Source organism: Brachypodium distachyon, chromosome 2 (genome assembly GCF_000005505.3).
Source record: "Brachypodium distachyon strain Bd21 chromosome 2, Brachypodium_distachyon_v3.0, whole genome shotgun sequence".
In the NCBI taxonomy this organism is placed as follows: domain Eukaryota; kingdom Viridiplantae; phylum Streptophyta; class Magnoliopsida; order Poales; family Poaceae; genus Brachypodium; species Brachypodium distachyon.
In genome coordinates this window covers 43743475-43760859 of record NC_016132.3, presented here as the reverse complement: position 1 = coordinate 43760859, position 17385 = coordinate 43743475, and the positions used below count along the sequence as shown (strand labels likewise).

The 17385-nt window shown below is 44.7% G+C and overlaps 2 protein-coding genes and 1 pseudogene across 2 annotated transcripts; all 3 read left to right on the top strand.

Moving 5' to 3' along the window:
• Positions 1-422: 422 nt before the first annotated feature.
• LOC100843554 lies at positions 423-3396 on the top strand (annotated as a pseudogene).
• A 9215-nt stretch (positions 3397-12611) lies between these two features.
• Positions 12612-15152, top strand: LOC100827162 (acyl transferase 9). Its single transcript, XM_003569310.4, has 2 exons — positions 12612-13131; positions 14091-15152. The coding sequence occupies exons 1-2, from the start codon at positions 12703-12705 to the stop codon at positions 14931-14933; spliced, it is 1272 nt and encodes a 423-aa protein (XP_003569358.1). The 5' UTR covers positions 12612-12702; the 3' UTR covers positions 14934-15152.
• A 328-nt stretch (positions 15153-15480) lies between these two features.
• On the top strand, positions 15481-17333 carry LOC100826859 (acyl transferase 5). The gene is made up of 2 exons (XM_014898046.2): positions 15481-16136; positions 16261-17333. The coding sequence occupies exons 1-2, from the start codon at positions 15702-15704 to the stop codon at positions 17104-17106; spliced, it is 1281 nt and encodes a 426-aa protein (XP_014753532.1). The 5' UTR covers positions 15481-15701; the 3' UTR covers positions 17107-17333.
• Positions 17334-17385: the final 52 nt, after the last annotated feature.

The window sequence follows — 17385 nt, the reverse complement described above, 5'->3', positions numbered from 1 at the left end:
TTTTCCGATCTGATTCTGTTCAGTGACCGTCGAGTCTTAAGGCCCTTGCTGATCAGTATCATCCCGATCCCAATGTGCCATGGGGTTATTATATTTTTTTGAATTGGGCAGAAGGGTTTATAATTTCTCTAGGTCATTTTGGCTCTTGCTGTTCAGAAATGGTTCATTACTTCAAAGATTTGTTACAGCCTAATGCATGTGTGGTGGGTGCGTTTTTGTTTTAGAGTACTAAATTCTCGGAGATTCCATCTTTTTCTTCTGTAGACTAACCGCGCAGTCCTGGGGTTTTGCTCCACCATGTTGATGTTAATTTTTGGGTTACATAAGTTCAGTGTTCCATGCATGAGTGCACTTTGATACGGCCACACCCTTATGCATTCTTTGTTGAGTAAAATGCACCAGAGGTTCCAATTCTTTCACAAATGTCCCAAGTAAGTCCTAAATCTTTGAAACTGCACGTTTTAGTCTTAAAAGTTTCATAAGTTTCAAAGATTTAGGACTAACTTGGGACTAAAACTTGCAGTTTCAAAGATTTAGGACTAACTTGGGGCTTTTGCGAAAGAATTGGGACCTCTAATGCATTTTACTCTTCTTTGTTTATGAATTTTGTGCAGCCAAATCTTTAGGGCCTGTTTGATTCACAGGATAGGAAAAATATAGGAATAGCAAAATCATAGGATTGCAATGTCATACCCATTCGAATCCTACAGGATTGTGGTTAGACAAATGTTTGTTTGATTGAACACTGGAAAAACAAAAGATTTTGAAAAGGAGGTTGGAGTGGAAAAAATCCTATGAAATGTAGTGCAATGGAATCCTTAGGAAACTTCCCCATGGGGTTCAATCCTACAAATCAAACAACTCCTATAGGAAAAAAAAATCCTAAGGATTCAAATTCTCCAAAATTCCTATAAAAATCCTTTGAATCAAAGGAGCCATGCTTTTTGAGTGGGCTTAAATGGTTGGAAATAATCGTTGTTCTTGTGTTTGCTGTTATTGTTAATTTACCTTCGCCACATTTGTTTTGGAGGGTTGGATGTCATATGAGTGACAACTGGTGAATGCATCCATGTTGCTTTTATATAGCCATCTGATTTAATCAGTTCTAGTCGGCATTAGAACAAAATTAACTGATAATATTTTGGTAGTTGGAACTCTTATTTTGACGAATACGACAACGTCGTTTTCCATTAAAAGAATTGGAATGTACAGGTCAGAAGAGAATATCGGCAGTAGAGAAACAACAAACACAGGGAGGAGGGAGACTACAACAAGAAGGAACAGAGAATACAGGGGAACAAGAAAGCAACTCGGGCGGCCGGACCTGGTGAAAGAAAAGTAGCGCAATCATTCTAAACCAATGACACCTTTAAGACCTGCGAGGGAATTAGTTTAGATTAAACACATCACAAGTCTGTTCAATCATGGAGTTAGCACGGAAACAGCAGGCCGGTGGAACCACTGTCATCATGCCACACCCACATGGTTGTCACCCAGAATAACTATATCACTGCTTGACAGGATGATGGAGCAAAGGAAGCAACTCCTCCAGTCTTACAGGAAAGGTTTGTGTTGATCTTTTGCTATTTGTATCACTATATGTTCTGCCATAATATACTATCATCATGTCTGCATTTCTCTACTCCTAGTACGCTTGAAGCTTCCAATGGTTCAATAGCCTTTTCAATTTACCTTTTTTTACTAGCCATTCCCGTAGTCATACACCAAGGGTAATTGATGAGAATTCAAAATTTCGTTCAGAACTGGAGTCCCAGATGCAACATCTCAAATCCTTCTCCGGACAGCTTGATCAGCTAGCTGCACAAAGTAACCCTTTCAGAAAGAATTGTGAGCAAGAGAAAGAAGAGGTGTGTGATATGTTGATTCTATTATCAAATTTCTCTCATATGGAATTATGGAAATTTATCTTCTCTTCTCTCCATTTTATTTTGTTTTGAGGAGGATGTTTTATTGTCTCTGTGCTTCTTGTATGTACGAACAGAGCTGATGAAAATGTGCTGAAGCTTGTAGAGAAACACAAGGTTTGGGACTTGATATATTGTTTCACTTAAGTTTTTGTCTTTTTGAGAAGCTAATTTGTATGGCTTGGCTTACTGTGCTGAAAATGTCAACATGCAGAGAGAAAAACAAGCTGCTCTAGATGAGATTATCAAGTTAGAGCAGAAATTGGATGTGGAGCAGAAAATTGAAGAAATAAAATAGCTGCAGGGAAAATTGGAAGTGGTGAAGCATGAAAACTCTGAATCAAAAAGGAAAATAGACGAACTTAACGAGGAGCTACAAGAGAAGTATGATGACATGGATTTAATGGAATCACTCCACCAGACTCTGCTTATGAAAGAAAGGAAAAGCAACGATGAATTGCAAGATGCCCGGAAGAAGCTGATAGATGTAAGTTACCACATTATTATTGAGTGCTTGCACTTCTCTAGTATTATGTTTGCAGTATATCTCAAGACAATTCCGTATGCGTTTCATCCTCTACAGGAATTGCAGGATATTATCACTGGCCAAACAAATATAGGCATTAAAAGAATGGGTGGTCTTGATCAGAAATCATTTAAGGTTGTTTGCAAACATAAATTGTCAGAAGAAGATGCTGAACTTACTGCTGCCATTCTTTGTGAAAGGTGGCAGGACGAGATTAGAAATCCAGTATGGCACCCTTTCAGAGTTGTCATGGAGAACGGGAACCAAAGGTAAACAATCTATTCACTCCTTCTTTTATACACTTCTGGTTCTCAATAACTTGTAATCTTGAGCTAGCAATCTCACCGTTAAATGCCCATTGTAATACCTAATGCATGTGTATCCCAACAGTTTTTCGTTTTGTACAATTGTTAATGTTAATTAATTAATGAATGCTTGATTACCGAACCTGACAATTTAGACATATAACGTAAGATACATTTACTGAAAAGTGGTGTCGCACAAAGAGTTGGTACCTCATACTTGTTGAGCATCAGCAAATGCATATATTCGCTGTGCTACTTCGGGCAAGTAATGCTATTCAATCCTAGAGGTGAGCAAGACCTTATGTTAGTGTTAGCTGCTCTCAGTTGAAATCTCCAGAATAAAATTGGATAAATAATGATTGCAGCTCATTTGTAGGTAATATTAGCTTAGTTTTTGTAATTAAAGTTCAGATTACCTACCAACCTCAGGTCTTCACATGATATGGCTGACTACACATGATATATCACATCTATACACAAAACTAAAATTCTCATGAGAAATTGGTCGATTAGTTACTTGCACTGATAGATCGCATGTACGCCAAATTATATTAGTAAGAACGATTGTCATGGTAATAATTCATAACATGAGTTTAATGTTTTACGCAGTTATTCTACTGATACTTGGATTAGAATTTAAGTGCTTGGTTCGCTAGTGAGTCATTCGTTCGTATCAGATGTTAATTAGGCTGTTGAAAATTTAGGGCCAGATGTTCATACGTAGAGTTATAATTCTTCAAATATACCCATTAGTATCGTACTCTTGCAAAGTATAGATTATAGATATAGATTTACTACTTAATATTTTCATGACCCGTGAAAAGTTCGTAATATACTAACCGCCTAATTTTAGTGTGCAGGTATATGCGTATCTAGACAAACTTGCAACACTCAATATGAAATATGATTTAGGGAATTAATGGAAAATAGAAGGAAAATAAACGTCAGTGGTCATATGTAAGGACCATGATGTATCTGAAACAGAAAGCCAAGAATCCAGGTCTTACCTTCAGCATCGTACTATCCCGTTAGAAGATTGCTAATCTCTGAAATCTTTCATCAGCCATTTTACAGAAAATATTACCAACAAAACTCTCATCTTCATGCAGTCCATTGCAGTTGATTAGCTGCCTCCAAAACCCAAAAATGGCACAGCACAAATATTTAGGGCCTGAGTAGTGGGAAATAAAGATCCTAACAACAGACCTTGTAAAATTTTAGGGCCTGTTCACCAAAGTCCCACCCTGACGCAAATCACAGAAGATATATAGTTGGCAAGGACTGACATGTGGTCATGTACGGATATTAAAATCAATCATATTGGGGAGATTGGAGTGAAGAATCAGCAAAGAACATGATCCAAGGATAGAGAACCGCCAGGCTGGAAGGATAAAGAAGCTCAAGGCCATCTAGAGGAGTATGGCGACATGCGACGATGATTGCAGGAACGGAAGGATAACGAACGAAAGTTTAATTGTATAAGGAGGCGCCGCTGCAAAGGAGGCGTAGGAAACAAGATGGGATTGGGATCTTGAGGGGCAATAAATCTGTGCGAGCAGCAACAAAATTATCATCCCATCGGTTCACGGCAAATCGAAGGCCCTTCGGAGACTCATCCCGACGTTCTTCCCATTAAATCTTAGCCATCAGATATGAGAACTAATGGTCTAAACAATTCAGATGATGTGGAGCAATGTGGTGATTGGTGCCTCCCCTCGGTACCCCCCATTGCTTTTAGTATATAACTAGCACTGTGGCCCTCACAAATGCGAGGGCTTCATCCGAAAGTGTTTGGAAAATAAATTCGTACTAGCAAAATGCCCGTGCCTTGCAACGGGATTACAAACATGCTATTTTGTACTCAAACATCTTAAAATTTCACTCTGATTAAAATAGACTATTTTGTACTCACAAACCTGAAAAACAAAAACTTGCGGTACTCAAACTGTCAAACATCTCTAAATTCCACTCTAATTTGGTTTTGTGCCATTGAGCTTCATGCTAACTTTAGTCATCCAAGAAATCAAGTTCTACTATGCATGATTTTTACATGTTGTGGAATGTGGACGCACAGGCTAAAACAGTTTTCAGGTAGCAAAACAACAACGGGATTATATCTTCTCAGAAGTACTCATGTTTGTCCTATTACATCATAATATCAAACCCTTCCAGACCATTTTGATCTGCTGCCAATATCTAATTAAGTGGCGAATTAGTGTACACATCATATGCCATATTGTCATGCCAGCTGGTTCCCTGATCTCAAACATCAGAGAAACATAGCCACGGAATCCAAACTACGCTGGACAGAGCTTGTAAACAAAACAAAACACAGACGTTGTAGACTATAGAAATACAAAACTCTGCTTTACACAATGAACAAACAATCACAACCAAGTAATGGTGACACCATTTTTAGGGACACAATATTATTGCTATCCACGGCATAAAATACCTTAGAGTTAGAAACAGGCTGCACGTGAGCTTCCTTCTGACCTCCACTCAATCTGCTAGATAGATTGTCCTTATTCGGTTCGATTATTGCTTCGGGCTATGGATGTTGTGCATGTGTAGGGGATTCGACTCGGGATGGAGGGGTGGCAGCGGACGAAGGCGAGGAACCCTAGAGAGAGCGATTAGGGAAGGGGCGGCTTCCTGCGATTGTGTTCGACGAACGACGAACGACGACGATGACGGGCGAGCGGAAGGCTGCCGTTGCACGGCCAGAGTGGGAAGACGACCGGAGGAGACGAAGCAGCAGCTGCGCGCGGCGCATCGGGCCATGGGCTGCGAGTGTGCTCTGGGATTTGGAGTTGGCGTCACCTGCCAGGGAGGAACGCGGCACAGCTAGTGAAGATGGCGAGGGGGGCTAGCGGAGCAGAGAAAGGGATGCCAGCAGAACTCGGGCAGGTGAGGCGGCGTGCAGCCGCACGCCCGGCGGCGTAGCTCGGCTGGAGGAGGTGGCCGGGCTGCTGGCGCCTGGCGTAGGTGAGAGGGATAGGGGGAGAGAGACAGAGGGGAAAGAAAGATGAAGGGGTACGGGACCGGGGGCAGGAGGTTTGACAGGCGACGAAAATTTGGTGAAGGGAACAGTTCGTATTTTTTAGATAGGTATAAATTTATAGATATATATATATATATATATATATATATATATATATATACATATTATATATGTGTTAGAAATAATACGGTTCCGTAGCCACAACAAATTGTATGGCAATTATTAGAAATCGCCTAGGACATTTGTAATCGTCACTAATTTGTGGGCAGACGATTATAATGTCTTTCTAAAAACACCATATAAAAAGGCCATACGTATCAGTTTGTAATCGGTAATACTAAATCAGTACATATAATTGATGACGGTAAGCTGAATCAGCGAAGATGTTAAAATTTATATTTTTGGTCTATATATAATAGTAAAAAGGAGTCCGAACAATCAAGAAAGTTCAGTTTTAGTTTAGGAAGGAATAAGATCAACAACCATAGGTGCCTAGAAGGTAGGTACAAAATAGATGTCCTGGAAATGAAAATAATAATAATAATAATAATAATAATAATAATAATAATAATAATAATAATAATAATAATAATAATAATAATAATAATAATAATAATAATAGCAAAGAGCAGTTAGGTGCATCTCCATGAGACCTAGCACACTAAACAACACCAGATTAGTTAATGTTTTTTTCTCTTATTATCGATCGTAGTAAGTATCTGTTAATTAAATGATATATTGAGGTGTATCGGAATTGTCAAAACTTAAAAACACATTGACATCCAATAGAATTAGTTATCACTGAATACAATTTGTTTTCTGCCCATATTATTATACTATTTTGTTTTGTCAACCAGGTTTACATAGAAAATATAGAAGATTATATATGCATGATGTTTCTGGAAAAAACTTCCAAGCACCTGATAAGATATATTAATAAATAAAACTAACTACGCTGAATCTTACATTTTTTTCAGTCAATATAGGAACTCCGTACCTGTTCATAGCATCTCAACACTAATCAAATGGAATCCCTATTAAAACAGACAGAAACTCAGAACCATATAACATGTAACACCATAAAACGTGAATCTGAAAGCTAGTAACATGCCAATAAATTAGTTTTTGTGAATTGCAGATACAATATGATATGTTTTTAGATTTCTGAAAAAGCCTCAACACAATAATTCCTCATACTTCACTGCAAAGCCTGTAGCGTAGATCCAAAACAAAACAATATTCTAAAGCTTTTACCATTAAAGTACCCATTTATTCAACTATATTGTTTCAAGTGAATTGGCATCCTTTCACCGCAGTCCCAATTTTGAAACCTTTCATCCAAAAGAAAATCATAAAGAAATGTGATGAAACAAACAACTTCTGGAAATTATTGTATCCTGGAATTGTTGACAACCTGTAGTGTAAATAATTAGTGAAAATCCAACATTAATACTTATGGTGGGCTATATTCGGTTGAGATGTGATTGATTATTAGCTGCATTTCCATACTAAAAGTGGCTATAACAGACTGACATTGGTTTTTTCAACCCAGATGAGACACTTTTGAGTAGGTTTTCCTGCGGATTACACCTTGATACATTGTTAATCATGTACCATGCATATGACAAAGAGTGGGCAATAATTGTTCTAGCAGCTGGCCATGGGCGGACCCAGGATATTAGTCACCAGTAGGTAATTAATATGAATCACCAGAAATGTCCATGAACTCCTGTCACATTATTGGTTCATTAGTCAAATAACTTAGCTCTTGCTTAAAAATCATTTTATAGAGGGAGTCATTAAAAAGTGTTACCCGTAATATTGGTGCTTGGGAGGCTGATATTAATCAACGAAGCCACGATCGCATCGATCAATCCAAAAGGACAGGGAACTCATAGCAAACTCGTAGGAGTGCTGGACTACAAGGCAATTGCTCATGGTGTTGGCCGCCGGAATGAAGGAGCTCCTGGTGCCCATCTACTTCCACGGCTGCAGCTTCTGCACAGCGAGGAGCTCCGTTCTTTGTATCTGCACGAATGCACCGTTGTCATTCTGCGCGGAGGCTGCTCATCAACATGCCGTCGGCGGTGGCGCACGATCTTACAGTTGGATCGATGTGTATTGGAGTGGCATACTGGCATCACGCATCAGAGAGTATATCTCGATTGCTTGAAGGAGGCCGTCGGGACTTGCGGGCTAGGTTAAGGGCTTGATCAAGGCTGCAAGGTCGCACGGCAGGACCACGACGCCACCTTTTTTTTGTTTGTCAACGCAACGTGACATGTTTGAAACGTAGGAACGTATCAAAGTGGCCTAACACATGTAAAAGCATCTCCAATGGCATCCCCAAAGATATCACAAATGTCTTATTTGGAGGATATGTACATTTTGCCTCCAAAATCATCTCCCAATGGCATCTCCTAAACGGACAAAATGTCATGTTTGTCCATACACATCCTCCAAACTTGCCCCAAATTTGGAGGAGGTTTGGGGTGTCCGAACATTGTCCGGTGCTCTCTTTTGTCCACCCTGGCCCCACAACAAGAGATGGGAAAATGAGAAGAAAAGGTGAAAAGAAGAGGAGAAAGGATAAAGAGAAGGAAAAGCTAATTTGGGAGAGGAATTTGGGGGATGTGGTTGGGTGATGAGAGGAGGACACATGTCCACTTGATCCCCAAATGACAAAAAAAAAGACATTTTGGGACAAAATTTGGGAAATCCATTGGAGTTGCTCTAACGTTCTCTGGGAGTATCAGATCTCAGATCCAACGGCTGCAATAATATAGATGATGTGGATCAACGTGGAGCTTTTCATCGGTACCCCTCATATTATTTTTAGTATATAATAGATAGATAGATAGATAGATTCTCAATTCAGTTCGGGCCTACTTGGTATAGCTTGGGAGCCTGTTAAAATTTACAATCTAATTTACAATCTGGAAGAGTTGTTTTTCCAAAACATTCAGTACTTCACTCCTGCCATTGACTTGGAATGCTGCTGCTGTAACTTTGCTACTCCGTCAAACAAAAGATGTCTCAAGTTTGTCAAAATTTGAATGTATCTAGACATGACTTAATGTATAGATGCATTTAAATTTGGTCAAAGTTGAGACATCCTTTATTAGACGGAGGGAGTATAACTTTCTCCAATGATGTATTACCATAGAGCGAGCATGTGACAATTATGTAAAAGGTTGTGTTGTGCTGAGGTTCAGATACCATTTTTATCAAAGTAACTGCAAGCTTTTTGACAAAAATTTTGGCATGTTCATGGAATGTAAGATTTGAAGCTGCTAATAATTTGGTTGTCTTCCATTTTTAGCATTAAGAATTGAAAAAATATATCATTTATCTAATTGTTGGTTCTGTGGTGTAGGAAAAAAATTTTGAGGGCGATAAGAAGCTTCGAGCACTAAAAGAAGAGCACGGTGAAGAAATGAGAAAATTACGCAAAACCATCACATTTGGGGCAACATCCTAATGAAAACCACATTTTTTTTATTTTTTTTCAAATCACCACTGATTTAGAACACGAAAGTACTCCCGGACACTAATTAGCCACCTGAGGGTGTTTTGATTGGAAAACTGAAGGTGGAGCCCACTTGTCAGGACCAACGTGGCGCCACGTTGGACTCAAATCCTTTCTTCCCCAACACCAGTGGCTGCACTAGGTCGGACAATGGCGATGGCATTTCTTCCCCAGCTCCAGAGGTGGCATGCACTTTCTCCAGCGACAGTATCGGGCGCGAGGTAGGGAAGACGCGCTCGAACATGCCGGAGCTGGGCTCGCTGCTCTCCTTGGCCCTCTCCCTCATCTCCTCCGTCGCGCCGGCGCCGAGCGCGCGCCGCAGCTCCTCCACCCTGCCGATCTGCCTCCCCGCGGTCCATGCTCCTACCCGCTGCCTACCGGAGACCGCGGCCACCGCGCGAAGCCTCCGCCGCCCTCGGTTTCTATCCCTGCGAGCCCCAGCAGCCCTGCGTCGGAGCCCGACCACGGCCGCCCCTACCTCGCCACGAGGGCCTCCTCCAGCGTCGCAACCACCCCGAAACCGTCGCCATCTGGTTCCTCGTGCTGGCGCGCACGTAGAGAGACCCTTGGAGCACCAACTCGACCACCGGATCCTCCCGCGCCCGTCGTCTTCCCCAACGCCGGCGACTTCTCCAGCGAGTCAGCGACAAGGACCAGCGTGTGGGAGATGCAGGCAGTACCAGCGAGAGAAGCAAGCGGTGGCGGTGTCATAGTGGCGGGGTCCGGCGCGTGCCTCCATGCCCCCGACAAGCCCCTGGATTGGACGGAGTGGTTGTTGTGTGCCGTGTGCAACTGTGCGCCGTGGATGCGTGGACCCAACGCGCTGCGTGCCCACCTTGCCACTGGCTCCAGTCGCAAGTCAAGCAGGACACGGTGGAGCCGTGGAGGCCGGAAGCAAGTCGAGCAGTCGCTTGCTCGGATGGACCAAAAAGACTGCTGGCGGGGTAGCAGCTGGAGTCCGAGGTGGCGCAAGCCCGAGCAACTTGAGGACGCTACCACCGCCGCGGGACGAACTGGATCCGGTGGGCATGGGAACGGGACCTGGAGCCTTTGACGACCTCAGGGTAGAGGAGATGTCCACGTTGCATCGGAAAAAAACAACGTCGGATCTGACAGGTGGGCCCAATTGTCAGGATTGCCGTCAATTTGTGTTTAGCTTGAATATTAGTGGCCAGAGCAACCAACGGTCTCAAAATCGGTGGTAATTTGAAGAAAAAAAATTAAAAAAAATGTGGTTTTACTAAAAGGTTGTCTTAAATGTGGTGGTTTTGAGTAATTTTCTCTGAAAAAATCTATGGCTTTGTAACACAAGCTCTGTTTGAAATTAACGAGTATAATCCTAGTGGTCGCTATGCTATACGAGAGCTGTGGAACTACAGGGAGAACTGGAAAGCAACTCTGAAGGAAGTCATCGAATATGTCATGAAAGAATTGAGGATGCTGAAGAGGAGACGTACTTGATGTGCAGGAGAAGTGCTTAACTAGAGATGATGTGCCTTCATATCTTGGGAGTACTTATCTAGACATGGTGGTATTTTGGCCCTAATGCCTTAGAGCTGGGTGTTGGATTCGTTGTTGCGCATTTGCTACAGCGGTCAGGTTTTTGTTTGTGAAGGCAGTCAGGGACATGGTAACGCGAAAGCCGCTGAGCAAAATCTTGGCTCGAGGGATGGCTCCTAGTCTCTATTCTCCAAACCCAACTTTTAGAAGCCCATGGGGTTGATGCGCAGCTCAACATCTCATGGCACATAACAAGCGCGTTAAGGTCCTGAGTCAGTAGCCTCCATCACTCTCGTAATCTTGGTCTCTTGGATTGCGGCGCATTGGCGCGTCGAGCACATTATATTGGTGTGCCTAAATTAAATTAGCCATACCGAAAAATTTGAAATTATAATTTTGTTAGCTCTTATTTTGTCAATGTGAGTCATTACCACTCTATTGGCAACACATTATATTGGTGCGCTTAAATTAGCCATATCGAAAAATTTGACATTATAATTTTGTTAGCTCTTATTTTGTCAATATGAGTCATTACCACTCTATTGGCACGGTAAGGGTTGAGTAATTGTTTGCCAAAGTAATTCTTACCCACATTTGGTTCATCTGTGGCACCAACCATATATCCTCTAGGGTGGTCGATCGCATGGATTGAGAAGCACAAACTTGTTGGGTAGACAAGATGGCGCATGACAGGAGCCAAGGCACAATGGTAATCGAGAAAATGTTGTATCACTTCAAAGGTGTACTCTTTGGTCAAAACAACACTCATCTGCTGATCCGAAGGGAAGAGGTGGAAGGGAAACAAAGATATAGGGATAAGCAAAGTGGAAGAAGGAAGTTGGTCAAGACGAACACAATGATCGCCACAACGACACCCAAATAGGCTCACCGCCACGCAGACAGACAGGCTACACCGGTGCCCTTTCCCCTTCCTCGTCTCCCCTACAAGGCTTATATGGTTGCTCCTTGATGCACTAAAGGCCTATTTGATTCGAAAGAATTTCATATGAATTTTACGCATTATCTTTCTAAGGATTTTTCTCCTATACAACTCGTTTGGTTGGCAGGATTTGAAACCATGGTAATTTTTTCTATGGATTACTTTGCATATGGCTCTGAAGTAATTTTTCATGAAGTATAAGCTCATGGAAAAATTCCTTTGCTTTTAAGACAACTATGGATATCACTTATTTCTTTAAATAAATTTCCTTCATTTTTTTCTGTGTTTGCAACTATACAACTTCTGTTATATAGTCCCCCAAAAAAAAAACTTCTATTATATAGCCGTGTGTTTTGAATTCTGGTATGATTCAACGTGACATGACATACACAATACATTTCGTTTGTTTGTCCTATTGCCGTGTTTTAAAAATTGTAGAATCAAAATAGGCTCTATGACAAATGGTCATGTTCTAATATACTCCTTCTCTTTCTAAATATAAGAAGTCGTAATTTTATCCTAAGCCAAATGTCTTCAGGTTTGATCAAGTTTACAAGAAAATCTACTAACGTCTAGAACTCCAAATAAGTTTACTAAACTGATCATATGTTTTCATAATATACTCATTTGAAATTGTAGATCTTAGCAGATTTTTCTATAAACTTGATCACTTCTTATATCTAGGAATGGATGTAATATTATTTTTCTCCCCGGTATGATTGCCAAATTCTGCTCAGCTTAGTCAGGTGTACGTACTCCTACATTACATCGGGTAATTTTATGATTTTACTCCCGGCAGGGATTTAATCCCGCTTGATTTATGTTTCGCGAGCAAGTCCAACCACCGAAGTCGTCGGTCGTTGTCAATAACCTTCTCAAAGTCAATAAACCGGGGGACACAGCTCCCGCACCAAACTCCCGCGCCACGCACACATCCTCCTCCGGCGATCCACCCACCACCACCGCCTCGACCATGGCGCCCACCGTCACCAAGTCGCCTCCGGCCCTGATCCCGCCGGCGGGCCCCACCCCGGGTGGCTCCCTCCCGCTGTCCTCCATCGACAAGACGGCCGCCGTCCGCGTCTCCGTCGACTTCATCCAGGTCTTCCCCTCCTCCGCCGACGCACCACGGGACCAGGGCGCCTCGGTCGCCACCATGCGCGAGGGCTTCGCCAAGGCGCTCGTGCACTACTACCCCGTCGCCGGGCGCATCGCGGAGCCGGTTCAGGGGGAGCCCGAGGTGGAGTGCACCGGGGAAGGGGTGTGGTTCGTCGAGGCCGAGGCCAGCTGCACGCTGGAGGACGCGCGCAACCTCGAGCGCCCGCTCTGCATCCCCAAGGAGGAGCTGCTCCCGCGCCCGCCGCCCGAGGTCCGCCTCGAGGACACCGTGCTCCTCGCCCAGGTCAGATTCGGTCACCTGCATTCCCTGGTTCATTTGCTTGTGATAAATTCGGAGCGCCATTCTGTTTTGGATCTGAATCCTGTGGAGGTTAGGTGTTCTGGATCTGTTGGGTAGAGGAGGGTGTCGGCTGGCGAGTAACGTCGTTGACTAGGAAATCTGGAAATGACAATGACAAACTGACAATAGCCATGGCGTGCATAAACAGCTCTAGTGAATTTCTCGATTACTGTATAAATCACGGGACACCGGAATTTCTTCTAGCTAACTGCTGCAATAGAACAGTCAGCTTAAGGATTCGACATGTATGTGAGGAGGTGATGGCTCATGGCATGGCCATGAATTGCTTGAGCTGATCTAAGCTGCTGACTTTTGAGATCCATCACCTCAGAAATCTCAGAGATCCAGACATGATGCAATTCCAAACTGTTCTTGCTGCCTACCTAATTGATTTGCAGCACATCCATCAAGATTTCTAGCTTTCATCAGAGTATCAGACTGTTGATAACAACCTACTTGACAAATTGACAAAAATGGTATCTTCTTCAACATTAGAGCAAGCACAGTTTTAAATACAAACATGCTTTAGAGCATTTAAAGATTGAATAAAGATCTGGAAATGTTTGATTACGTAATCTTCAACTGTCATTATATTTAGTCTATGCACACTTCAAATTTATTCACTGTGTATATGCATCATATGTTTTTGGTTTATTTCACTTGAGCTACAATTAATCTCCCTAACCAATTTGTTGCGACTAGAATGGAAAATACAATATCAGAGGTAAGAGGTACAAAATAAGTGGGGGTTTTTGTTGGTAAATACACTATTTGATCAGGTCACATTGTTTCAGTATTTCCCTTTCTACAGAGGCTACTGTAAGGCTCTATGACTAGTTAGCACTGAACTTACCGTGTGTAGTGTCTCCAATGATCAAAAATTCTGTTTTCTTTATGTTCAGATTACTAAGTTCACCTGCGGTGGATTCTCTGTGGGTATTTGCTTCAGCCACCTGGTGTTTGATGGGCAGGGCGCAGCCCAGTTTCTGAAAGCAGTCGGCGAGATGGCACGAGGGCTCCCTGAGCCATCACTTAAGCCCATCTGGTCCCGTGACGCCATTCCCAACCCTCCTAAGCCACCTCTTGGACCACCACCGTCGTTCACCGCTTTCAACTTTGAGAAGTCAGTGGTTGAGATCTCTCTTGACAGCATCAAGCGTGTCAAAGACCAGGTTGCGAGTGAGACCAGCCAGAAATGTTCCACTTTCGATGTGGTTACTGCCATTATCTTCAAATGCCGTGCCTTGGCCATTGGATTTGCACCTGAAGCTGACGTCCGCCTGGGTTTCGCAGCCGGCACACGCCACCTGCTGAACAATGTGCTGCCTTCAGTGGAAGGTTACTATGGTAACTGCGTGTACCCGGGTGGTCTTGCCAAGACCAGTCAGGATGTCAAGGAAGCGTCGCTAGTTGAGATCGTCACAGCGATCAGGGAAGCCAAGGATGCTTTGTCAACAAGGTTCCTCGACTGGATGAGTGGCGGTGCCAAGGAGAACCACTACAATGTGTCGCTGGACTATGGCACTCTGATAGTCACAGACTGGAGCCACGTGGGTTTCAACGAGGTGGACTACGGCTTCGGTGAGCCGAGTTACGTGTTCACCATGAACGATGATGTGAACATCGTGCCGTCCGTCGTCTACCTGAAGCCGCCCAAGCCGAAGCAGGGCATCAGGCTGGTGCTGCAGTGCGTGGAAGAGCAGCATTCCGCTGTGTTCCGCGAGGAATTGCAGAAGCTTGCGTAGAGTGCGTGAATTTACGTCCATAATACTTCACACCTGGGATTGGGAGTTGTTGTATTTTTCTGTATTGAGTTTATTTGTTTCAGAGTTTGCTTCCAATAAATCAGGGGTTGGCCGTGTCTGTGTACTGTGTACCATCACAGGTGATGATTATCACCATGTTACATTATACATGTATTGACATTGTTGACATAATAGTATTTTCAGTTCAGTTGAGTACTATTCTGTCTCCTGAGTCCAGGAATTATTTTCTTCCCTAACCAGTAATAGAGGGTTCGATATCAGTGAATGCAATGATCATCACCATGTTACAGCTAGTAGAATTTTCAGTTGAAGTTGTAAACAAATGATTCCCTTATGAAATGTTCTTACTTCTCAGTTCCAGTTAGATGATCTATTTGACATTATTGTTGAAGCTTTCATCTGCTATTTATCAATCTCTGGCGAAGATCAGCACAGAAACCGATGTAGAACCAGAAATGAGTAGCATGAGAAGAGCATGTGAAATCCACAAACCAAAGCAGCGCCAGACCACTCGCACACAGATCAGATCAGATCAGATCTGCCTAACAACGTCTTAAAAGAGTCAACAACTTTTCAAACCAGAATTGAGCTCGTCGCTCGTGGCAGCCAGCACCAGTGCACCACCGAGGCAGAGAGCAGACGCCAGACGGCAACAACCTCCATTCACTGGGAGAGAAAGCGGCAAAGCAACCAACTCACGCGGCGTCTTTCATTTCCAGTTTCCCCCTCCCACCAACCCACGACGCCATGGCCGACGCCGCGCCCACCGTCTCCAAGTCGCCGCCGGCGCTCGTCCCTCCGGTGGGGCCCACCCCACGGGGCGCGCTCCCGCTCTCCTCCATCGACAAGACCGCCGCCGTCCGCGTCTCGGTCGACTTCATCCAGGTCTTCCCCCCGTCCACCGACGGGGCCAGCGCCGGGGACCAGGTGGCCGCGATGCGCGACGGGTTCGCGAGGGCGCTGGTGCCCTACTACCCCGTCGCCGGCCGCATCGCCGAGCCGACACCGGGCGACCTCGTCGTGGACTGCACAGGCGAGGGCGTCTGGTTCGTGGAGGCCGCCGCGAGCTGCTCGCTCGCCGATGTCAACGGCCTCGAGAGGCCGCTGCTCATTCCCAAGGGGGAACTCATCCCTCGCCCTCCGCCCGAGGAGAAGCTCGAGGACCTCATCCTCATGGCCCAGGTTCGCACGCGATTAGCACTAATTTACACCTCATCTAGTGGTTGTCTTCTCCCGATCCAATCCGATTTGATAGTTGTTCCCGGACGAATTGAAGTTGCTAAACTTGATCGCTGCTGTATCGTAGGTCACGAAATTCACCTGCGGTGGATTCGCCGTGGGGATCTGCTTCAGCCACCTGGTTTTCGACGGGCAGGGCGCGGCGCAGTTCCTCAAGGCGGCGGGCGAGCTTGCCCGTGGCCTCCCAGCGCCGTCGGTGGCTCCGGTGTGGGACCGCGACGCGATCCCGGATCCACCCAAGCTGCCGCGCGGCCCGCCGCCGTCGTTCACGGCGTTCAACTTCGTGACCCAGGTGGTCGAGATCTCGCCGGAGAACATCGCGCGCATCAAGGAAGACTTCAAGGCCGCGACTGGTGGGGAGACCTGCTCCACCTTCGACGCGGTGACGGCCGTGGTGTTCAAGTGCCGCGCTCTGGCGGTGGAGCTCCCGGACACCGCCGAGGTCCGTCTCGGCTTCGCTGCCAGCACGCGGCACCTCCTCCAGGGCGTGCTGCCGTCGGTGGACGGCTACTACGGCAACTGCGTGTACCCTGTGGGGATCACCCGGAGCAGCAAGACCATCCGGGAGGCGGCATTGACGGAGGTGGTCGGTGTGATGCGGGAGGCCAAGGAGGCGCTCACCGTGCGGTTCACCGACTGGATGCGCGGCGGCGCTAAGGACGACCACTACAATGTGCCTTTGGACTACGGCACCGTGACTGTGTCGGACTGGAGCCGCGTTGGGTTCAACGAGGTGGACTACGGCTTTGGTGAGCCTGGGTACGTCTTCACGCTCAACGACGATGTCAACATCGTTGCGTCAGTGATCTACCTCAAGCCGCCGACGCCCAAGCGCGGGATCCGGCTCATGCTCCGCTGCGTGGAGGAGCCACACGCTGCCGTGTTCGCCGACGAGATCGCCAAGTACGCCTAGCTAGACTGTTCTTGGCAATTGGCCATGTCTATGCTCATGTGTGTAACCGCTCTTGCAGTATCTATTCACACTTCACATTGGTGTGTGCAATGTTTTCATTTGGGTTACAGTTTGGTGCTTGTGCAGCTACAGAAACACTACAATTTGTAATGTGTTGATTTCTTTTCAATGTGGATAATTTTAGACTTGCAGCAACAAGATTGAAATAATATCCAGATTCCAGATTATGATATATGAGGCAATTATATTCATGATTTCAGATGCTTAACCAGTTTTGTG